This window comes from Chiloscyllium plagiosum, chromosome 7 (genome assembly GCF_004010195.1).
Source record: "Chiloscyllium plagiosum isolate BGI_BamShark_2017 chromosome 7, ASM401019v2, whole genome shotgun sequence".
In the NCBI taxonomy this organism is placed as follows: Eukaryota; Metazoa; Chordata; class Chondrichthyes; order Orectolobiformes; family Hemiscylliidae; genus Chiloscyllium; species Chiloscyllium plagiosum.
This window is the reverse complement of record NC_057716.1, coordinates 40,733,833-40,758,779: the sequence shown is the minus strand read 5'-3', so window position 1 is coordinate 40,758,779 and position 24,947 is coordinate 40,733,833. Positions and strand designations below refer to the sequence as shown.

The following is a 24,947-nucleotide window of genomic DNA, read 5'->3' as shown; positions in this document are numbered from 1 at the left end:
ATTGCAGAGGCACGTTTGCAGGATGGTCACGACTGGAAGTTAAATATCCAGGTGTATCAGATTATTCATAAGGACAGACAGAGAGGTGGTGTTGCTCTAATATTTAATGACAACATCAGGGTGGTGGTGCAAGGTGATATGGATTCAACCTTAAATCTCCACAGAATCTATTTGGGTGGAAATTAGAAATTCTAAGAAGAAAATGTCACTGATAAGTGTAGTCAATAGGCCACCAAATAATATCACATTGAGATGGGCAATAAACAAATAACTAATGCCTGTTAAAAGATAAAATCCAATACCAAGGTCCTGTCCTTAAACAAGGGAGACTACAACAGGATGAGGGAAGAGTTGGCTAAAGTAGACTGGAAGCAAAAACTTTATGGTGGGAAGGTGCCGAACAGCAGAGGATTTTCAAAGCAGTTTTTCAAAGTGCTCAGCAAAATTACATCCAGTAAAAAGGAAGGACTGCATGAAAAAGGGTAATGTGTCATCTGTCTAAAGAAATAAGGGAGGCTATCAAATTGAAAGAGAAAGCATACAAAGTCACCAAGACCAGCGGGTAACTAGAAGATTTGGAAAGCTTTAAAGGTCAACAGAAAGCCACAATAAGAGCTATAAAGAAACGTAAGATAGAACATGAGAAAAAACTAGCTCAGAATATTAAGGCATAGTAAAAGTATATATAAAACAAAAAAGACTGGCTAAAGTAAACATTGGTCTTTTAGAGGATGAGAAAGGGAATTTAGTAATGGGATATGAGGAAATGGCTGAGGCATTGAATAGATATTTTGTGTTGGTCTTCAGAATGGAGGATATGAATAACATGCCAGTAATTGACAAAGAGACGAAGGTAAGTGAGGACCTGGAATCAAATCATTATCACGAAAGAGATAGTGTTGGGAAAACTAATGGAGCTAAGGGTAGACAAGTCTCCTGGCCCTGATGGAATGCATCACAGGGTGCTAAAAGAGAAGGTGGGAGAAACAGCAAATGCACTCGTGGAAAGTTTCCAAAATTCACTGGACTCTGGGGCAGTTCCAGCAGATTGGAAAACAGCAAATGTGACACCACTGTTTAATAAGGGAGATAGACAAAAGATGGACCAGTTAGCTTAACTTCTATAGTGGGGAAAATGCTTGAGTTTATTATCAAGGAAGACATAGCAAGACGTCGAGAAAGAAATTATCCTATTGGGCAGACGCAGCATGCTTAACTAATCGTTTGGAATTCTATGAAGACATTATGAACACAGTAGACAACGGGGACCCAGTAGATGTGGTAGATCTATATTTTCAAAAGGCATTCGACAGGGGCCACACAAAAGACTGCTGCATAAGGTAAGGATTCAAGGCGTTACGGGCAATCTATTAGCATGGATAGAGGATTGGTTAACCAACAGGAAGGAAAGAATGGGAAAAAAATGAGTGCTGATCTGGTTGGCAGTGACTTGTGGTGTGCTTCAGGGATCAATGTTGGGACGCAATTAATTACAATTTACATAGATGATTTGGAATTGGGGATCACGTGTAGCGTGTCAAAGTTTGCAGATGACACAAAAATGAGTGATCGAGCAAAGTGTGCCAAGGACTATGAAAATTTTCAAGGGACATAGATAGTTCAAGTGAGTGGGCAAAGTTCTGGCAGATGGAGTACAATGTTAATAAATGTGAAATCATTCATTTCAGTAGGAATAACAGTAAAAAGGACTATCACTTGAATGGTAAGAAATTGCAGCACGCTGCTTTGCAGAGGGGCTTGGGTGTCCTTGTGCATGAATAACAGAAGATTGGACTAGAGGTACAACAGGTAATGAAGAAGGCAAATGGAATTTTGTCCTTCGTTGCAAAAGGGATTGAGTTTAAAAGCAGAGAGATTATGTTGCAGCTTTATAGAGTGCTAGTGAGTTCACACCTGAATACTGTATGCAAGTTTGGTCTCTTCCTTGATAAAGGATATATTGGCACTAGAAGGGGTGCAGAGGAGGTTCACGAATTTGATTCTGGAGTTGGCATATAAAGGAGAGACTGGGATTATATTCATTGGAATTTAGAAGAATGAGGGGAGATCTTATAGAAACATAAAATAATGAAGGGAATAAGTAAGATAGAAGAGGATGTTTCCACTGGCGGGTGAAACAAGGACAAGAAAGCATAGCCTCAGAATTAGGGGGAGCATATTTAGGATTGAATTGAAAGGAACTTCTTCACCCAGGAGGTTGTGAATCTATGGAATTCCCTGCCCTGGGAAGTGGTTGAGGGATCCTCAGTAAATGTTTTTAATGCTAAGATTGATAATTCCTTTACTGTTCAAAAAATTAAGGGTTATGGTGAGAGGATAGGTAAGTGGGGCCGAGGCCATGAAACGATCAGACATGATCTTATTGAATAGTGGAACAAGCTCGAAGGGCCATATGTTATGTCTTATTAAAATAAAAAATTGCCTTGAATACTTGTATTCTCTTTTTGATTTTGCAAGGAGTTCTTTTTTGTTCAATACAAGTGTATAAACATTCTTCATATTAATTATAAAGGGTGTTGGAATATTTGCCATAAGAATAAATACTTACATTTTAATAATGAATGAAGCCAAGTACAAGGCAAATTTGTACAAAAGTGCATCTCATATCTGTTAGGACATTTATATAAAAGGAAGCAATGAAACTAAGTCGGCAAGATTCAAAAATGTATAAAAATATTTGCGGACAATGTTTAACCATGTTTATTTACAGACAGATTATCACCTACATTCCAACTTCATCTGCATTTTATTTAATGGATTAGTGACAGTAAGTAATCTAAAGTTCAGCTGCTATTTCAAAGATTTATTCTGGGTGTTTGCATCCTTAAATAGAGAGACATTATTGCTTCTAAGTAAGCTATTTCATTAAAAGTTTTAATCTACGTTTAGTAAAATGCTTACACATTGTAATGAAATCACCATTTTCTTCTGGTTTGGTTATGTTTTAGTTCCGTCGTCTATAGACTAAACCACCATATGCCATTTATAAATTTATTTCTACACAAGTTACATAATTAGTATCAGAATTAAAATGAAGATGAACAAAAGATTTTTCATTACACTAAATTAAGCTTCAGTACACAATCAGGCTCAATTTTTCCATTAACATAATCAATATGACAAGATGGGTTTGGACCAAATCTTAATTTCACTCACGGTAAGAGGTCTAAAGATTAAATAACAAAAAAAAGTGTCCAACCTTGTACAAAAAAGTTACTCCTTCCAGATGGGTACTAGCTTCATTGGAACACTAATTACATTCACTGTATGCATGGGCTAACCAGGACTTAATACCAAAAATTGGCAAAATACATTGCCAATGAGTCACAGTAACAATCACCATCCTAATCTTCAAACACAGTGGCTGCTACCACTTAATCATAAGTATTGTTATCATGCCAAAAAGACTGCTGACACAAAGATTTTGTAACAATTTTAAAAAGCAATTTACCATTGCATATATTGTAAATACTTTATTTTGTCAATAAACCAGTACAGTTAAATAAATAAATTCAGGTTGAAAGAAAAACCAAAAAACCTCGTAACCATTTTTTATTTTAAATCATTGTTTAAAACAAATGTTAAAAATCTACAGCTCGATACAGCAGCGTTTTTTTTTAAGAAAACAAAACTGCAATATAGTTTAAAACAAATTGTTGCACCCATTGTAGAATATTTATATCATTTTTGATGGAGATAGAAATAGCATCTGCTGTCTTTGAAAACCGATTAGCAAGTTGCCTTTATGCAGATCCAACACCCTTATATATTATGCATACCTTCAAGTTCACTATTTCTATTGAAACATGCTTTGCAATCATTGCTGATTGCTTTTTACATGTAGATACATTACTTATGTATTAAAATGAAAGGACAATTAATAGAATTGTTGAAGTGGTTTGATTACTAGAAACCAAGTTATAAGAAAATTATCACATCCAGGGAATCATAGATAAAGCAGTGAGAAATTACAATGACATTTGCTGAAATCATTCTACCTATAATTTTTCAGGCAGTGCAATATTAGGCATCTCCAACATAGCACAGTTAACAAGAAGCATATTTGTCATAAAATCTATTAGACGAAAACATATACATAAAATATATTTTAGTATCTCCGGCCACATAATACAACCAACTGTTGACATTTTAATTGAAATTTATAGTATAATATAACATTTTACACAGTAACATTGTGACACCAAAATATAATGTACAATTATTTTAATTTATGTCTTGTGCATCTCCTACGGTATGGCTCATTTTGGCTAAAATCCTCAGACTCTATTTGGTTGTCTTTGTCATCATGACTTTTGGATGTTTCTCTTTTTTGTTTCCTTCTGTTTTCTAGTTCTCTTGTTTTTTTTCTGTTTTGGGATGGGAAATGGCATGGTATTGGATGACAAACTAAAAGGAACTTGGAGAGGGGAGCAGGCTCAATTTTCTGTTGATGGAGCCCGGTAAAACATGATATTACCTTCCTAATATTTTCCACATGTATAACATCCATTTCGCCTCACCTTCAGCCTATCAATGATTCCCCAAGTCCTTCATTCTGCAGCACTTTCTCCATTGTAGCCAATATCAATTCTCCTTTACTAAACGATTATAATCTAGTCCCAATGTAATGCTGCTTACCTTCTCCATCACAATTCAGTCTTTTATCTTGTTCAGTTCCTCTTGTCATCATCAATGTTCTTCCAATGCCTCTATGGGTTGCACTGCCTTTTGGCACATAAGTAAGAAAACAGCCGGTCATGGTTCAGAACACTGATCACTTAAGGAGATGGACATGTAGTTCTATTGCAGAATGCTACATCAATGTCATACTGACATGTGCCAGAAACTTAAGCAGCAAACATTTCCCACGCATGAAAGTCTAAGGGGACCAGTCCTTACTGAAGCCAAGGAGGACTAAGTGAGGCAGGGGGGATACCACTGCACTATTCAAAGAGCTCATTTAGTTCTAGTCCAAGGATTTAGCCACAGTCAGTCCTGCAAATCACATGCAACCAGTCTCACGATCATAGGTGGATCGTTCAAATCATAAAATCCAAGTAGTAAAAATAGGCCATTCAGTCAGGCCACTTTGCTCCAGCATTCAATGAGATCATTATTGATCTGATAAGCCTCACATCAACTTTCCTTAATGACTCCCTTAATGATTAAAATGTTGTCTATCTCAGCACTGAAATTCTTAACGGCCCAGTCTCTATAAGCCTGTGGTAAAGAATTCCACAGATTCCCCACCTCTAATGAAATTCCTCCTCACCTCAACTTGAATGGGTGACCCCTTGTTCTGAGATTATCCTTCTGGTCCCAAGCTCTTCACCAACCCTGTCAGGCCCTCTTAGAATTTTACATATTCTGATAAGAAAACTTCCCATTCTTTTAGATTTCAATGAGTACAAGTCAAACTTACTCAACATTAAAATAAGAAAATCCCTCCATAACCAGAAACAGTTTAGTGAAACTTCTCTAGACTCCCTTCAAATCCAGTAAATCATTCCTTAGAAAAGGGGATCAAAACTGTTCACAGCATTCAAACCAGTGACTTGCATAACTTTTAAAACTCAAATCACTTTGAAATAAAGGCCAGCATTCCATTTCCCTTCCCTATTACCTGCTGAACTTGCATGTTAACTTTTGTGATTTATGCACAAGGACCTCCAAAACTCTGCTATACCTTTTGGTGTCTTTCCCCATTTAGATAATATTCAGCTATTTTTTTCTGCCAAATAATCCCACATTTTTCCATATGATATTCCATCTTCCGAATTTTTGACTACTCCCTTAAGCGGTCTATGTCTCTCTGCAGACCGTTTGTGTCATCCTCACCACTTGCCTTCCCACCTATTTTTCTGTCTTCCACAAACTTGGCAATACTACATTCACTTCCCTCATCCAATTCATGACCATATATTATACATAATTGTGGCCCCAGCAATAATTCCTGTGGCACTCAACAAGTTACAGGCTGCCATCCTAACTTATCCCAACTCTGTCTTATTAGCTAGCCAATGTTCTAGCCATGTGACTATATTACTGCCAAATTCCAGTGCTCTTCTCTAGTAGCCTAACGTATGCTACCTCATTAAATATCTTCTGAAAATCTAAAGACATTACATCCACTGTTTTCACTTTATCTTCATTGCTTGTTAACTCCTCAAAGAATTCTAATATCCTTGTCAGGCATGATTTTCCCCTTTGTGAAGCAATATTTGATCATATTGTGTATCTCTAATTATTCTACTAATAGATCTTTTATAAAAGATTCTAAATTTTTTCCAATAACAGACATTAAGATAAATGGTCCATAATTCCTTTTTTTTTGTTTGTCTCCTTCCGTTTTTGAATAAAAGTGTTACAACAAACAGTTTTCCAATCTTCAGGGACATCAGAGAATCTTTAGATTCTGGGAAAGATTATTACCAATGTATCCACTATCACTATAGCTATTTTTTCACAAAAAATCCTGATGCATCCCATCAGGTCCAGAGACTTATTGGTCTTAGCTTCAATGGTTTCCCTAATACCTTTCCGTGACCGATAGTTACTGCAATTATTTCCTTTCCTCCTTTTGCCCTTTGATTATTCAGATTTTCTACCATGAAGACTGATGCAAAGTATTTATTCAATTCCTGTCATTTTATGGTTCAGCATAATTACTTCCCCAAACTCTATCTTGAAGAGACCCATGTTCTCTTTGGCCTTTCTTTTCCTTTGTATATGTCTTAAGAAAAAACGTTCTTCCTGTTCATCTTGATATTACTTAGAGGTTTATCCTCAAAGTTTCCCTCTTTATTATCCTTTGGTCATCTTTTGTTAAGATTTTTTTTAAAAACTTGTCTAATCCTCTGGCTTAACACTAGTCTTTGCCACATTGTACACTTTTTCTTTCAATTTGCAGCTATCCTTACTTCCCTTGGTTAGGGCTACGGTTAGTTTATGCCATTCCTGGCATTGAGCCTTCCTACTGAGATATACTTTTCTCGTGAGCCATGGTCTATATTCTTAAATGTCTGCCATTGTTCCTCTACGATCTTTGCTGCAAAATTCCCTTCCCAGTTCACTCCAACTAACTCTGCCCTCATTCTTTTGTAATTACCCCTTAGTTAAGTTTAACACAGTTGTTTCTGACCCAGAGTTTCTCTCTCTCTCTCAAACTGAATGCTAAATTGTAACAAGTCACCATGTTGTGGCGGTACCAGTCCAGGGGGTTGTCCACTCTTTCCCTGTAATGAAACAAAGGGAAGTATTGCATCTGATGAAAGCAAATCAAAGAGCGATTAGTGGTGATCCTGGGAAAGCGTAGGAGATGAGATGAGCCAGTTAATAAATAGGAGGCATTAAGTGCAGGAATGGTCAGTAGTTTAGGAAGATAAGAATGGGAAGGCTGTTGAATGGAGAAGATGCTGGAAAAATGAGACTTGCAGGCATGAGTCTTTGTGAGAGAAAAGTGTTCAATGAGAGTTAAAGTGAGCTCTAGTCCTGTAAGCACAAGGTAGAGAAAATGGCATGTAGCATTGTGATCTTCTCCCTATACTTTTTATTTCATTCGTTCACAGGATAAGGGTGTCGCTAGCTAGGCCAACATTTATTGCCCATCCCTAATTGCCAAAAGCAATTAAGAATCAACCACATTGCTGTTGGTCTGGAGTCAGTCATAGGCTAGATTAGGTAAGGATGGGAGTTTTGTTCCTTAATTGGACATTAGTGAAGCAGATGGGTTTTCTGACAATCAACAATGGATTCATGGTCACTATGCGAATTCCAGCACATTGTTCTGACTCAGGCCACTATCTTAATCCAGATTCGCTAACTCTGGTGGCCTTCTTTGCTGGTCAGGAAAAATCTCTACCCTCTTTTCCACCACTACATCCACCAGAAACACGAGGTCCCTGTCAGTAAACCGATGAGTTAACTTGCCTTTCTGGGCCATTTCCTCAGTGACAGCAGTGGAACATCAGTGTTAAGGGTACTTTCTTGTTGTAGCACCTTAAGTGTTGTGGAGCTGAATTTTAAATATGTTGCCAGCACATGAATATCACAAAGTCCCAGGAACAGTGAGCACTTCCAATCTCCTTCCACAAGACAGGCCAAAGGCCAGTTGCATAAGTAATGAAATTAAGAGTGGAAGGTTGCACGAGAAAAGTTAACATAGGCCATGGCGAACTACGGACTATGAATTATGCTTGGATCTCACTCGAGAAAACACTTCTCCAAAAATAACAGGAAAATTCAGCCCAAAGAAACAATTCAGTCAAGATGTTTTAGCACTTGTTTGCTGATCCATAACCTTCACCTTCACCTTCAAAAGGACCAAATTTTTTAGTGCTTTGAATGATATCTCACTGCTGCCTCTCTGCGCCAGGGACCAGAGTTTGATTCCAGCCTTGGGTGAATGTCTGTGTGAAGTTTGCACATTCTCCCTCTATCTGCGTGGGTTTCCTCTGGGTGCTCCAGTTTCCTCCCATAATCCAAAAGTTGTGGCAGTTAGGTGAATTGGCCATGCTAATTGGCCATGCTTATGGGCGGCACGGTGGCACAGTGGTTAGCACTGCTGCCTCACAGCGCCAGAGACCCGGGTTCAATTCCCGCCTCAGGCGACTGACTGTGTGGAGTTTGCACATTCTCCCCGTGTCTGCGTGGGTTTCCTCCGGGTGCTCCGGCTTCCTCCCACACTCCAAAAAATGTGCAGATTAGGTGAATTGGCCACGCTAAATTGCCTGTAGTGTTAGGTGCAGGGGTAAATGTAGGGGAATGGGTCTGGGTGGGTGCGCTTCGGCGGGTCGGTGTGGACTTGTTGGGCCGAAGGGCCTGTTTCCACACTGGAAAGTAATCTAATCTAATCTAATCTAATCTAAATTGCCCATAGTGTTAGGTACATTAGTCAGGGGTAAATGTAGGGGAATGGATATGGGTGGGTTACTCTTTGGAGGGCCAAATGGTCTGTTTACATACTTAGGGAATCTAATCTTAAAAAAAAAATCTTGCAATCCAACCAAAAAGTATGCAGAAGTGAGAAGCACATTCCTGTGCTTGGTTTAGAAACATAAGAAATATCTAAGAGTAGAAGTGGTCATACAAAACGTTGAGCTCGCTCCTTCAAGAAGATCACAACTGATCTGATCTTTGCTTCAATTCCATTTTCCTCCCTGGTCCCTATAAGCCTACACTCCCCTTTGGTTCAAGAAATAATTTCTCAGCTTTGAAGCTATTCAATGACTCAGCTCAGGAGAAAGCGAGGTCTGCATATGCTGGAGATCAGAATAGAGTGTGTTGCTGGAAAAGCACAGCAGGTCAGGCAGTATTTGAAGAGCAGGAGAATCAATGTTTCAAGGCTGGAGCCCTAATGAAGGGTTCCGGCCGAAACATTGATTCTCCTGCTCTTTGGATGCTGCCTGACCTACTGTGCTTTTCCAGCAACAGATTCTCGACAATCAATCACTCAGCTCAGCCCAGACCCCACAGCTCTCTGGAGTAGAGAATTCCAAAGATTTTAACCTGGACGATGAAGAAACTCCTGCATCACACTATTAAATGGTAGATCCCTATACAATAACTATGTGCCCCAATTCTAAATCCCCAAACAAGGTGAAATGCCTTCACAATGTCCACTTTGTCAAGCCCCCAGAATCTCATGTTTCAATAAAATCACCTCTCTAAATTCCAATGAGCATAGGTCCAACATCCTTAAACTTTCTTTATTAAGACAATTCATTCATTCCTGGAATCAATCTAGGGATAGCTTTCTCTGAATTGCCATCAAAGCAAGCAAACTTTTGTTAAATGAGGAGACCAAAATTACATGCAGTATCCCAATTAGGGCTTTATCAATGCCTTGTATGTACAGTTGTAACATTATATCCCTACTTGTACACTCATTCCTTTGCAATAAAGGTCAACATTCAATTTGTGTTCCTAATTAACCTCTTGTGCCTGTAAATTAATCTTTATGTTTCATGCTTGAAGTTACCAGATCTTGGCTTTATTTTGGCACTGTTCAAAATTTGAGGGCATAGGTTTAGAGTCAGAGAGGAAACATTTAAAAGGGACCTAAGGGGCAACTTTCTCATGCAAAGGGTGGTGTATGTATGGAATGAGCTCCCAGAGGAAGTGGTGGAGGTTGGCACAATTACAACACTTAAAAGGCATCTGGATGATTATATAAATAGCAAGGACTTAGAGGGATACAGGCCAAGTGCTGGCAAATGGTTAGATTAGGTTATTTGGACAAGTTGGACCGTAGGGTCTTTTCCAACTCTAAGTCTCTATCTCTTCCCATTAAAGCAATATTTCCCTTGAATATTCTTGTTCGTAAAGTGAATAAACTCACATTTCCAAACATGTGATCTGACAAACTTTTGACCATTCCTTAGCCTTTTTGTTCTCCTCACAACTTGCTTTTCCAGCTAGCTTTGTATCATGAGCAAATTTGAATACATTTAGTCCTTTCATCATAGTCATTAATAGACTTTAAAGAGTTGAGGAATTTTAATGATCCCTGTTGCACACTACAATTTAACAGTTTGCCACCTTGGGAATGATTGATTTATACTGCCTCTTTTTCCAGCTATTTAGCCAATCCTCTAACTATGCTATCAGTCATACATGAGCTCTTAAACTGTGCAGTAGCTTTTTACATGGCAACTTAATGAAATGCCTTTATTAAATCCACTATATCTACTTGATCCCCTTTCTCCAATTACTTTGTTACATCCTTAATGATGGTCTGCTTGATTTGATTATGATTTTTGTTCTGCTACTACTTCCTTAATAATGGATTTCAGCATTTTTCTCAATGACGGATATTAGGCTAACTGGTCTATGATCTTCTGTCTCCTTCCTTCGTCAAATAGAGATGTTACTTTTGCAATTTACCGATCTACTGGCACCTTTCCAGAATTTAGGGAACTTTGGAAGATTGTAATCAATGCATCCACTACTGCTGAAGCTACTTCTTTTAAGACCCTTTCCAGCAACTATCAGGTCCAATGGACTTGATGGTCTTTACCCCATTAGATATAAACTACTACAAAAACTAACGATGATTGTTTTTAAGTTCCTCGCTCCTTTTTTGCTCCTTGATTTTCTACGATTATTGAAATGCTTGTATGTCTTTCACCATGAAACTGATAAAAAATATTTGTTCAAAGTTTCTGCTATCTTCTTTCCATTATTAATATCCTCCAAGGAACCAAAGTTTACTTAAACTAGTCTCTTCTTTTTTATGCACATGTTGAAGCTATGTGTTTGTTTTAGAGTGTTAGAGATGTAAACCATGGAAACAGACCCTTCGATCCAACCAGTCCATGCCGTCCAGATATCCCAATCCAATCTCGTCCAACCTGCCAGCACCCGGCCCATATCCCTCCAAATCCTTCCTATTCATATACCCATCCAAATGCCTCTTAAGTGTTGCAATTGTGCCACCTCCACCACATCCTCTGGCAGCTCATTCCATACACGTACCACCCTGTGTGAAAAAGGTGCCCATTAGGTCTCTTTTATATTTTTCCCCTCTCACCCTAAACCTATGCCCTCTAGTTCTGGACTCCCCGACCCCAGGAAAAGACTGCCTATTTACCCTATCCATGCCCCTCATGATTATATAAACCTCTATAAGGTCACCCCTCAGCCTCTGACACTCCAGGGAAAACAGCCCCAGCCTGTTCAGCCTCTCCCTGTAGCTCAAATCCTGCAACCCTGGCAACATCCTTGTAAATCTTTTCTGAACCCTTTCAAGTTCCACAACATCTTTCCAATAGGAAGGAGACCAGAACTGCACGCAATATTCCAACAGTGGCCTAACCAATGTCCTGTACAGCCGCAACATGACCTCCCAACTCCTATATTCAACGCTCTGACCAATAAAGGAAAGCATACCAAACGCTGTCTTCACTATCCTATCTACCTGCGACTCCAAGTTCAAGGAGCTATGAACCTGCACTCCAAGGTCTCTTTGTTCAGCAACACTCCCTAGGAACTTACCATTAAGTGTATTAGTCCTGCTAAGATTTGCTTTCCCAAAACGCAGCACCTCACATTAATCTGAATTAAACTCCATCTGCCACTTCTCAGCCCATTGGCCCATCTGGTCCAGATCCTGTTGTAATCTGAGGTAACCCTCTTCGCTGTCCACTATACCTCCAATTTTGGTGTCATCTGCAAACTTACTAACTGTACCTCTTTTGCTCGCATCCAAATCATTTATGTAAATGACAAAAAGTAGAGGATCCTTGGCACTCCACTAGTCACAGACCTCCAGTCTGAAAAACAACCCTCCACCACCCTGTCTACCTTTGAGCCAGTTCTGTATCCAAATGGCTAGTTCTCCCGGTATTCCGTGAAATCTAACCTTGCTAATCAGTCTCCCATGGGGAACCTTATCAAACGCCTTACTGAAGACCATGTAGATCACATTCACTGCTCTGCCCTCATCCTCTTTGTTACTTCCTCAAATACTTCAATCAAGTTTGTGAGACATGACTTCCCACACACAAAGCCATGTTGACTATGCCTAATCAGTCCTTGCGTTTCCAAATATATGTACATTCCCACCAACAACTTGCCACCACCGACGTCAGGCTCACTGATCTGTAGTTCCCCGACTTATCCTTACCACCCTTCTTAAACAGTGGCACCACGTTAGCCAACCTCCAGTCTTCTGGCACTTCACCTGTGACTATCGATGATACAAATATCTCAGCAAGAGGCATAGCAATCACTTCTCTAGCTTCCCAAAAAGAGTTCTAGGGTGCACCTGATCAGGTCCTGAGGATTTATCCACCTTTACCCGTTTCAAGACATCCAGCACTTCCTCCTCTGTAATATGGACATTTTGCAAGGTGTCACCATCTATTTCCCTACAGTCTATATCTTCCATATCCTTTTCCACAGTAAATACCGATGCAAAATACTTGTTTAGTATCTCCCCCATTTTCTGCAGCTCCACACAAAGGCCGCCTTGCTGATCTTTGAGGGGCCATATTCTCTCCCAAGTTACCCTTTTGTCCTTAATGTATTTGTGAAAACGCTTTGGATTCTCCTTAATTCTATTTGCCAACACTATCTCATGTCCCCTTTTTGCCCTCCTGATTTCCCTCTTAAGTATACTCCTACTGCAAAGTTCTTGCCTAATCCCGTCAAAATTGGCTTTTCTCCAATTTAGAACTTCAACTTTTAGATCTGGTCTATCCTTTTCCATCATTATTTTAAATCTAATAGAATTATGGTCGATGGCCCCAAAGTGCTCCCCCACTGACACCTCAGTCACCTGCCCTGCCTTATTTCCCAAGAGTAGGTCAAGTTTTCCACCTTCTGAGGTACATCCACATACTGAATCAGAAAATGTTCTTGTATACACTTAACAAATTCCTCTCATCTAAACCCTTAACACTATGGCAGTCCCAGTCTATGTTTGGAAAGTTAAAATCCCCTACCATAACCACCCTCCTATTATTCTTACAGATAGCGGAGATCTCCTTACAAATTTGTTTCTCAATTTCCTTCTGACTATTAGGGGGTCTACAATACAATCCCAATAAGGTGATCATCCCTTTCTTATTTCTCAGTTCCACCCAAATAACTTCCCTGGATATATTTCCGGGAATATGCTCCCTCAGCACAGCTGTAATGCTATCCCTTATCAAAAATGCCATTCCCATCCTCTCTTGCCTCCCTTTCTATCCTTACTGTAGCATTTGTATCCTGGAACATTAAGCTGCTAGTCCTGTCCATCCCCAAGCCATGTTTCCGTAATTGCTATGATATCCCAGTCCCATATTCCTAACCATGCCCTGAGATCATCTGCCTTCCCAGTTAGGCCCCTTGCATTGAAATAAATGCAGGTTAATTTATTAGTCCTACCTTGCCCCTGCCTGTTTGACTCACTTCTGTTCTCAACTGTACCAGTCTCAGATCGATCTCTTTCCTCACTATCTTCCTGGGTCCCACCCCCCCACCTTAATTGTTGAAATCCTCCCGAGCAAATTTCCCTGCCAGTATATTAGTCTCCTTCCAATTTAGGTGCAATCCATCCTTCTTGTACAGGTCACTTCTAACCCAAAAGAGATTCCAATGATCCAAAAATGTGAATCCTTCTCCCATACATTTATCTGCTCTATCTTCCTATTCCTGCCCCCACTAGCTCGTAGCACCGGGAGTAATCCAGATATTACTACCCTTGAGAACCTCCTTTTTAAATTTCTGCCTACCTCTCTCTAATCTCCCTTCAGAATCTCAACCTTTTCCCTTCCTATGTCGTTGGTTCCAATGTGGGCAATGAGCTCTTGTTGGCACCCCTCCCCCGTGAGAACATACTGCCCCCTCTCTGAGACATGCTTGATCCTGTTACTTGGGAAGCAACACCATTCTGCTTTTTTGCTGCTGGCCACAGAAACTCTGTCTGTACCTTGGACTAGAGAATCCCCGAACACAATTGATCTCTTGGGACCAGAGGTACCCCTCGTTGCATTAGAGCCAGTCTCAATACCAGAAACTTGGCTGTTCGTGCTACGTTTCCCTGAGAATCCATCACCCCCGATATTTTCCAAAACAGCATACTTGTTTGAAATGGGTATATCCACAAAAGACTCTTACACTAGCTGCCTACCTCTCTTACTTTTCCTGGAGTTAACCCATCTATATGATTGTATCTGAGACTTCCCCCCCTCCTATAACTACCATCCGTCACATACTGTTGCTGTTGCAAATTCTTCATTGCTTCTAACTGTCTCTCCAACCGATCCATTTGATCTGATAAGATTTGCAGCCAACAGCATTTATGGCAGATATAATCTGCAGTAACCGTTAAACTCTCTTTAAACTCCCACATCTGACAAGAAGTGCATATCACTATCTACAGACCCAGAAAATAACACTGTCTTATTCCTCTACAAACACTGCCCCAGGTTAAAATATAAGCCATAACTATTAATTTAAGTTTAATCAAGAGACATATCTCAAAAAACATATCAAGAAAGAAGCCATCTACTCACTACTGCAGATTCTTTGGAGTTCTTCAGCTTCCTTGTTAGCTTACTCTTAAAAATCAATTTTCGACCTTTAAGTCATCCTTTGCTGATTTTGAAAATTTTCCCAATCATTTGGTTGGTGGCTCAGAGCCCTGCTGCCTCACAGGGCCAGGGGCCCAGGTTTGATTCCATCCTCGGGTGACTATATGGAGTTTGCCTGCGTGTGTGGGTTTCCTCCGGGTGCTCCAGTTTCCTCCCACAGTCAAAAGATGTTCAGGTTAGGTGGACTGACCATTTGAAAAAGCCCACAGTGTCCAGGGATGTGGAGGCCAGCGGGTTAGCCATAAGAAATGCAGGGATGCTCTTCGGAGCATTGGTGTGGACTTGATGGGCCAAATGGCCTGCTTCCACAGTAGAGATTCTATGAAAAACTATTCACAATATTGGATGCTTTTTAAAAATGTAATACCATCTTTATGGAGTAGAGGGCAGTATTTCACACTGACACAAAGGGCAGTTGATAATAGACAATAGGTGCAGGAGTAGGCCATTCTGCCCTTCGAGCCTGCACCACCATTCAATATGATCATGGCTGATCTTATTGATCTTTGATCAAGTGAATAGCAGCAGTCAGGTGGATTGTAAATAGTGAGAGCTATCACACAGGAAATTCAATATTGTGAACCAAAATTGGATCTGTTTTGTCAGTTCATTCTTCAACAAGCTATAAAAGCAAGGGCAAGTCATCAAAACTGCTAACGTTACCCTGTTACCACACACCTATGCTGCTGCAAGACCTGAATTGGACATCAGTAACACAAGAGTGTGCTGGAGCAATTCCCATCAGTTTTGCCTTTGCCACATCTACAGCAACAAACACTAGCATCATGGATGAAGCTGGTTCCACAATTATTCAAGAAAAGCTCCCAAAAAACAAAAATCAATACTGATGGACTGGACAGATATCTGCAAAAAATGTCTCACCATCAGGTTCTATTTCTGAATGATGAGTAGATTGGAGAGATTTTTGTTTTATCTGGTTCACTTAGAGGAAAGCCTGCTAAGGTCAAGCCACTCAGTTCAGTTCTCCATTTCTGAAAAGAAAATCCTCTGCCGAGTTTGGGCTGAAATCTATTTTTTGTTTTTCAAGACCAATTCAACAAATATTAGAATTAGTATTAGATGCTGTTGTCACATATATTCAAGTACAGGTCATTCTGCTATAATACGTATTTCATTAACACGAATTGACTATCACACAATTGACGAATGTTTCTAAAGCGCAAGGTTGTAAACATGTATTAGTTATAACGCATTTCCCACTAGTTTAAATGTTGCTGCTGTTACACGATTTTCTTATAATGCAGGATTGCATAAGAACGAAACTACCATGTTATACCAGAACTGACTGTACAGACTACATTCTCCAGCGCCATCTTAGGTAAAAAGTTACCAAGGTACAAAATCTTAGGTATAAAGTAGAAAAATAAAGAAATAAAGATATCTCAGAATTGTATTCCCTGAGCATGCGGTTTCCCAAAACTTCGAAGACAACAATGTACAACTAGTGGTTTGACCATAGGTGCCAGAATGTAGAGCCACAGACTCTGGAGCGTTCTGTGCTTTATGATCCTGCCTTCAAGAATAGCTCACTGATCACAGTAATAGAATGCGAGCAAATGAGTTTGCATGTAGAGGGATGACCATGAATCTGTCTATATTACTCGCTGGATATGTTAGTCAATTACTTCCCGATTGAATAAATTTTGTTTGGATGAAGAGAAAAGGTGGTTATTCCAAAAGTTCTTCAATAGATTTTTGCCTAAAAGCTAAAATTGATACACACTTGCTCATCTTGTTAACAGAGAAAAAAAATTTTGTTTTGTAACCTATGAAGTAGTGTGATTACAGCAACATTTTATTCCTCCAGCCTCACTAACAATAGTGGGGTATAGTAGCTGGGCACCAAACAAGGACATAATTTAATTATAAACACAGTATTAATATTTAGAAAAGGATAAAAGGAAGTAAATCAGGCTTTCTGCACATCATTTTATCAAAATGGCTTTGACAGTTTCTGAATACTTTTGTGCAGGTGGAAGATTCATCCCTCAAATGATTTGTAAAAGGGAACATTCTCAGTCTAATCCATGACCCAGTGGAGAGTTGGAGTTCCCTCATAGTGTTAGTGCCTGTACCTTATGGTTCAACCAGATTCTGCATTAACTACAGAAAGGTCACTGCAGTAACAAAGTTAACTATTAGCTTAGAAGACAAGCAATATCAGATTTCTTGCCAAAATAGATTTGTTAACGGTATACTGAGACATTTCTTCAACACCCACATCTAAAGAGGTATCAGTCTTTTGTCTCAAACAGTCTTTTCCAATGCTGAAAAATGTCATTCTTGCTTTAAAGAACTTCCAGCAACTTCCCAAACACTGATGAGCCAAATAATAACCATTCCTAATTGGATGGCTTACCTTGTTGATTAATCTATATACAGTTACACTTGAGAACAACATCTTCTTGGGACAGCTGGAAGCTTTGCTTAGAAAAGTGTAAAAAAAAAAATCAATGGATTCCGTGGTAAATCTGACAAAATATGAACTTGCAAAGGAGTGAATAACCCACCCAGGATATACAGTAGGACAAACGCAAGTGCTGCCAAGATCAAAAAATTGTACAAACATTACAGAAGTTCCCTGCCATTTTAAAAGTTAATGACAAATAATGAATTTTTGGGAAAGTGTCGTTTCAATCACAGGTTTGTGACAAATTTCATCACTATAGTTGCTCCACGTTGGATTTGCTCCAAAAGAATGCCGAAGTGTTCAAGCTGGGCATCTATTGAGAAATTGAAAGTTATTTTGAATTAATAACCAGTGTTCATTGTACCAAATTTCACTAAGCTTTTCAAGGTAGCAATTGACATTAATAATTTGCAAGTGGGTGAAGTTCTATTTTAGAAACTGGTTTTGGCATAGTGTAGTAGGATACTTCTCTGGAAAGCACAACAGACACCAAAAGAGTTACACTATGATGGAATAAGAAAGAATGAGATCGCTACAGCACTTAAACATTTTTGAAGCATGTCTCTTTGTATCAATGGGAGAAATAAATGATGTACTGATCAGAGCTCCACAGCCTTTGTGGAAAAAACATTAAAACCAACATCTCAGACTATTTCAATACCATTTACAAATACAAACTTCAACTGAAGACTGCTCATATTGAGGGAAAAAAAGCATTCTCCCCAATATTTAGACAATTCAAACAAGATTACTCTAAAAGTATGAGGAAGGGATCAGAAATAACTGTGTAAGTCAAATGCAAGAGCAAATGAAAATGTATTTAAATACATCTCAATATTTATTTTAAAAAACCATTCTAGCCACATTGGGTAGCTTCATCACCAACTGTGTTTGTTAACAATTATTGAATATCTTCTGAATAAGTTTTGTTTAAATAATAAATGATAATTGCATTTATTAAGAAATCTTAAGGATAGATCTGGTTTTTAAAATCTGATAAAGAGAAGGTATTTAATTGACCATTTTGGTAACTTGTACAAGAATTCTTACCTTTGTGTTGTCATTTGTTAAGTACTGGGACTAGATCCATACTGCACACCTCTAGCCTTGATCATAACAACATATTGTGTACGGGAAGAATCATGAGCTGCAGCAGCTCGAGTTCTGGGTTACAGAGGTTGACCGGCAGTTGGTATCACTGCAGTGCATCCATGAGGCTCAGAGCTTTGTGAATAGCATGTTCATGGATGTGTTTACCCTCCAGCTTAAGAAAATACAGGAGGAGTGGGAATTGATAACCACTGGGTACTGAATAAGAAAGAGGCAAGTCGTGGAACAGTCCTGAGTTCATGTCACTCTCCAACATTATTCAGGTCTAAATACTTATGCAAGCGATGGTTCAAATGTGAAGTAGCACCAAAGTCAAGTCCACGGCAACACCACTGCCCAGCTGTACAAAGAAACACAAAGATGACAGGAAAAGCAATACTTATAGGAAATACTGCAATGATAGATGCAGAAAAGTAGGTTTCCTCAATAAGTAGGTTTTCTCCTGCTGAACACTCTCTGCTCATTCCTGAAGAAGGGCCTGTGCCCGAAACGTCGAATCTCCTGTTCCCTGGATGTGGCCTGACCTGCTGTGCTGTTCCAGCAATAAAGTTTCATCATCAATAATGCTAGTGTCAAGAATGCCATAGAAACTTCAGAGTACCATGAGAGGAGAGGGTGGACAGCAAGCTATTGTGGCTAATATGTGTAATAATAAATAATAATAATAATAATAATAATAATAATAATAATAACAACAACAACAACAGAAAAAATAACAGAAGAAAAAAAAATGTGGGCGGCACGGTAGCACAGTGGTTAGCACTGCTGCCCTTCGGCGGGGCGGTATGGACTTGTTGGGCCGAAGGGCCTGTTTCCATACTGTAAGTAATCTAATCTAATCTAAAACAACACCAACAACAACAACAACACCACCAACGGTATAGAAAAGAAATTAGGAAGCTAGATTAAAAAATTGGCAAGCAGGACTTGAAAGTAGAAACCTCCAGATTCCCAAACTGCGAAGAACTAAGTCCAGAAATAGAAGAATAAAGCAGGTGACTGTGTGGATGAAGAAATAGAGGGAGGGATTTAGATTCATAGAATGCTGGATTCAGTTCCGGGTAAATGGCACTTGTTGGGCTGATAGGTTACACTTAAACAAAGCTGGGTTCGGTTTTTAGTGGATTAATTTGCTGGTGCTAATGGGGTGTGTTTAACATACCTTAGCCAAGATCTGGGTATGAGATGAGATAATACTAGAGATGGACACCAAGGTACAAAGGATATTAGGAAAAACACAGTACTATAGTAAGAAATAACATCGCATCAGGAGGGTTCAGTGCAACGTGGAAACTACTGAAGTCTAAACTGGAGTTATAGTGCATGTATATGAAAACACTGAATATGATTAACAATTTCAGGTGGAGATAGCACTTGGAAATGTTGTGGCAAAAACAGATTTGACTCAAAGAAGGGCAAGATTGAGTATTAAATATTCCTGGAAACAAGGTATTCAGCAAAGATGAAATGATGGAAAGCAGGAGGGATAGCAATATTAAAAGGAGAAAGAACATTGGAGTGCTGGAGAAAGAGGGTGCCCCATAGGGATTAAGCATGGAATGTATTTGGCTACAGCAGAGAAACAAAAATGGAAAAAGACTAATTACATAGCTTGGTATAGTCCTCAAAGTATTAATTGGGGAAGAAATGGGGAAAACAAAAAAATCTAATAATTGTATGTAAACCTATATGACTGCAGACAGTTAGGTGGTTAAAATAATCTGCTTGAACTATAGAACTTCTATCTGGGACCAGCAGCTATGACAAATCAGTTTGTTTTGTGCCCAGGAGCTGTCACACTAAAGATTAACTTGATGTGAGTGTAAGTAGTTTTCTCAGTAACAGTGTTTACGTTGTAACTGCAGCTCCATAGCTCTCTTTTGGATGCCCCAGCACAAACTGCAAGGGAGTGAGACAGGAGGCAGTGAAACAGAAATGTTTTAACACTCTTTGGGTTTAAAATGATGCACTCAAGAGAGACCACCTTGCATCAGCTCTTAAAAAAACCTAAGTAAAAAACAGTGCATCTTCTTAGCAATGTAACCAAGTTCATGAAAAGACAAGTCTTTGCCCCTTCTTAAAAGGTGATCCATCAGTGCAGGCTCCTACTGAGCCCATTCAAATACATCACAATTTTTAGATTTCAGCATAAATGAGATCACTGGAGATTATGGTGCTATTGCACCCCTCAACGGTGAACATTTCTGTTCACAAGTATTAGGACCACAAAATCTGGATCAACTCCTTCATAATGTTAACTCTGATGAAACACTGCTATAATAACTCACCTTTTTTAGTTATCTCAGATACATACACATGAACAACAAAAACCAAGACAAGCTTTCATTAAGCATTATTGCTAATACAGTACATATTTTGTGACAAGCAACAGTACTAATGAATACAGAAAGATCTAATTTGTAGGGTTATCAATTTTCTAACAAATATCCTTTATTCACCAGGCACTGTTGTTTAAAACCAAATTGCAGTATTTGTTTACTAGAGTAGCTGAATGCCATCCTCAAATTGTTTTTCACACTGTTCCACATAACTCCCACAAACCCACACTCCTTCAAGTGTTCAAAGCTACAACCTCTGCAACAAATACATTTAATATAGTCAGCTTCCAGTGCCAGTCATGGTTCAGTTCTAGCACTCTCAGTTACGAGTTGGAAGCTTGTGCACTCATTTCACAAACCAAAGATGCACCACAAAAACCAGCCTGACACCTCAGTACACTGTCAGAAATGACATCTAGCAAGTGTGACAATAAAAAGACCTCATCTTTTCTTTCAGGAGGCATGTGTTATTTTTATAAGGAGATCTCCCTTGTGTCCTAACCCTCAAACAACATCACTATAAAAAACATTCCAGTCGTTTGTTCATTGTTGTTTCTGGGACTTTGTATTTCCCACAATACAAGAGTGACTACATTTCAAAATGTACTTAATTAGTCATACATTTACTTCAAAGTAGGGGTGCCCAATCAATGGCTGCAGGCCAGTGATGGCCCACCAGAGAATTATAGCTCATTCATAGGGCTCTCTTATTTAATAATTGCATAACTTTACATGAAAAGGATCATAGAGCAGGAAACATGTGAAATGAAAGTTGGTTTTTGAATTGTTATCAGTTTTATGTTTTACCTGAAGCTGGAGTTTCAAATACATGCAAGCACAAATGGAAGATTTTGCAAGAAGCTGCTCTGAGAGAGATTCTTTCCTTTTCATATGTGCTACTCGCCCACTGGTGAACCTAATAGCAGCAAAATTGGGAGAGAACCAGTCTGTGAATAGAGTACAAGTGAGCAGCCCAAGGCCTGGCTGGGAATCGGTGGGTCAGGTCTGGGAACTGGAGACTATCAGGTTTGGGGAGAAGGGGAAGGGAATGAGAGTTGCACCATGGGGGGGGAAAAAAAAGCATTGGGAGTTGGACAGTGGAACAGATTTCAAGCTGGGCTGTGGTGGTGAGGGGGGGCGGGTCGGATCACATTTGCATCTCTCTGGAAAAAGAAACTTGGCCACTTTCACACCAATTCAAAATGTTTGCCAGTGGGGTAATGGTGCTGACGGAAACGTTTGGAGGACAAAGCTCAATGGATTACTTTCTTGAAGTTAATCAAAAATATTTTTTGACCAAAGAGACAAAAACAAAATTGACTTTATTAAGCTTTGCTGCTTAGCACTTTTGAAATAATTATATCTACTAAATGCTCATTTTTGATAAAGTTCATGTTTACTGTTGTAGAAACCCTCACCTTTCTAAATAAAAAATGAAAAAAACTGTGGATGCTGTAAATCGGAACCAAAAACAGAAGTTGCTGGAAAAGCTCAGCAAGTCTGGCAGCATCTGTGAAGAGAAATCAAAGTTAACATTTCGGGTCCAGTCACCTTTCCTCACCATCCCTCCTTTCCAATGCTGAATGTTTTGTACTCAGCAAAAGTCTCAGCTTTATCCTTCTGCGTCCCTACTTTAATGCATTTTGGACAAAACATGACTTGAACTCTTCTTCCGTGTCTTCACCTCCATGCCCATTTCTTTGGGCAAGAGTGCTCTCCTCGTCCCAGAAACCGCTTTGCACAGTTCCAACACTCTCCCTCCACCTGGAACCCTCTCTTTTACCTGCACTTGATGTATTCATTGAGAACGGTTGACATGACATTTGTCACCTCAATTTCTCTGCCACCAGCCCCCCACCCACTCCAACCTAACTCCCTTCGAACTGACTGCACTCAATGTGCTTAGATCCAACCCAGACTGTGTTATTAAGCCTGCCGATAAGGATGGTGCTATTGCAGTCTGACGTACTGACCTCCACATCGTAGGGGCCGAGCGCCAGCTCTAAAATACCTCCTCCCATCTTCCTCTGGAAGATGACCCCACCATGGCACATCAAGCCATTGTATCAATGCAGTCACTGACTGCATTTCATCTAGCGATCTCCCCTGCCCGCCCCCCCCCCCCAACTGCCTCTGAGCTGATAGCGCCCTAACCCCACACAAATCTCTTCTATCTCCTTACGAAAAAGGTTCTAAAGAAGGGTCACTTGATCCGAAACATTAACTTTCACTTCTCTTCACAAATGTTGCCAGACCTGCTCAGCTTTTCCAGGAACTTCTGTTTTTGTCTCATCTTTCTAAACTTCGCTCACTGGCTGCCATCCATTATATCTCTCCCTGAATCTTCTAACAGAAGTTGCTTAGTAGAACATAAACCAAAGGTCTTTTTCCTATGATTTTCACAGCTGTAGCCATTCTGTCTTCCTTTGAGTATTTGAGCCCAGAAAACCAGCTGTCCCTTTTAACGGCCAGGTGCAATGCCTGATGAAGGGCTCATGCCTGAAACTTCGATGTTCCTGCTCCTCGGATGCTGCCTGACCTGCTGAGCTTTTCCAGCACCACACTCTCAACTCTGAACGCCAGCATCTACAGTTCTCACTTTCTCAGTGTGAAAATTGTTACTTGATTTTCTATAGGTTTTAGTTGTGATCATATTGGTCTGTCTCTAGCTAGAATTTGGTATAATCACCATTTTCCCTTTTCAAAAAAAATCTATTTTACATTAAAGGAGATGACTTAACAAATAACCATCTTTAAAAGAATCTAACATTCATAATGGCTGGCCACGTTGACAGATGTTCAGACTGCAAATCTAAATTCAGCTCACAATCGCAGCCCTGGGCAAAAACCTAACAGAGGCTTTCACCACAGTCTAAAGAACTTCAAGGAGCAAATTTAGTGAAATTATTAAATGGTAATTTCAACACAAATTCTGATTAAGTGCGTATTTCAGACACTGGAAATTCTAGTTATTAGAAAGAGTGAAAAAAAATAGAAACAATTCAGACAAAATATTTTGAATATCTTGTGGAAGAGTGAATTATTATGAAGTAAATCCTCACACTGTGAAAACAACAGCCACTCTGTGACACCTTTATTCCTCCTTCAAAGATCACTACCAAAACGCAGATCCAAAACACAGCATTGTGATATCCACCAGAGGTTGAGCAATGAGTCACATCCTAAATTGTCCTCCCACCCTTCCATCTGATCTGAAATAGGGATTTGATCCAGCGTTATTGGTCCAATCTGATTGCACAGACCACGCAGCCTGAGTGTTTGAGTTGCATGAAACATACATATTGTAGCCTGCAGCCATGGATAGTGAAGGTAGAAATTCCACATTCATTCCATTATCTGACTACAAGAATTTTTAACCACTCTTACAACCGACCATTGGCTTATGGTGAAAGGGTTGCTGATAGTCAGCAGGTCTGTTCATAAATGCACGTACTATGTGATTGAGGTTGGGGGGGGGTGCAGAGGGTTGATCACGTGTGAGCATTTCCAAACCAGTGGTATCACATATGTTATCCATGTCCTCTGTATAAGAACATCACTACCTTGCAAGATCCTCCCTAAAACCCCAACATCCTAGTACAGAACTACATCACCATTGCTCCATCTTCGTTCAAAAATGTTGGAAATCTCTTTTTAAAAGAATAGCAGGTGCACCCATTGTAAACAAAGTAAATAAAACTAGAAGTAGTCCTTTTCACCCATTAAACACACCACACCATTCAACATCATGGATGATCCTCTATCTCAGTGCCATACTCTGCTCTGTCCCCATGCCCCACCTTTGCATTCTAGAAATCTACCAATTTCTTTCTTAAACATATTCAATGACCACCTCTACAGACTGTTGTTATGGTGGAGAATTCAACAGGTTCACCACTCTGACTGAAAAAATGTTTCATCACCTCAGCTCAAATTCATCCACCACGTATCCTGAGCATATGACCC

At 39.5% G+C, this 24,947-nt stretch overlaps 1 protein-coding gene across 8 annotated transcripts in view; it reads right to left on the bottom strand.

Annotated features, from left to right (window-relative positions):
* cerkl (ceramide kinase-like) overlaps positions 1-24,947 on the bottom strand; it is a 185,510-nt gene that overhangs the window by 145,119 nt on the left and 15,444 nt on the right. For 6 of the 8 annotated variants that reach the window (XM_043693484.1, XM_043693482.1, XM_043693485.1 and 3 more), the window contains exon 2: positions 4,660-4,746. The exons of the other annotated variants lie outside the window; for them this stretch is intronic. In XM_043693484.1, coding sequence (XP_043549419.1) covers positions 4,660-4,746 — 87 coding nt within the window. The remainder of the gene's footprint in view (positions 1-4,659; positions 4,747-24,947) is intronic. 8 annotated transcript variants of the gene reach the window in all.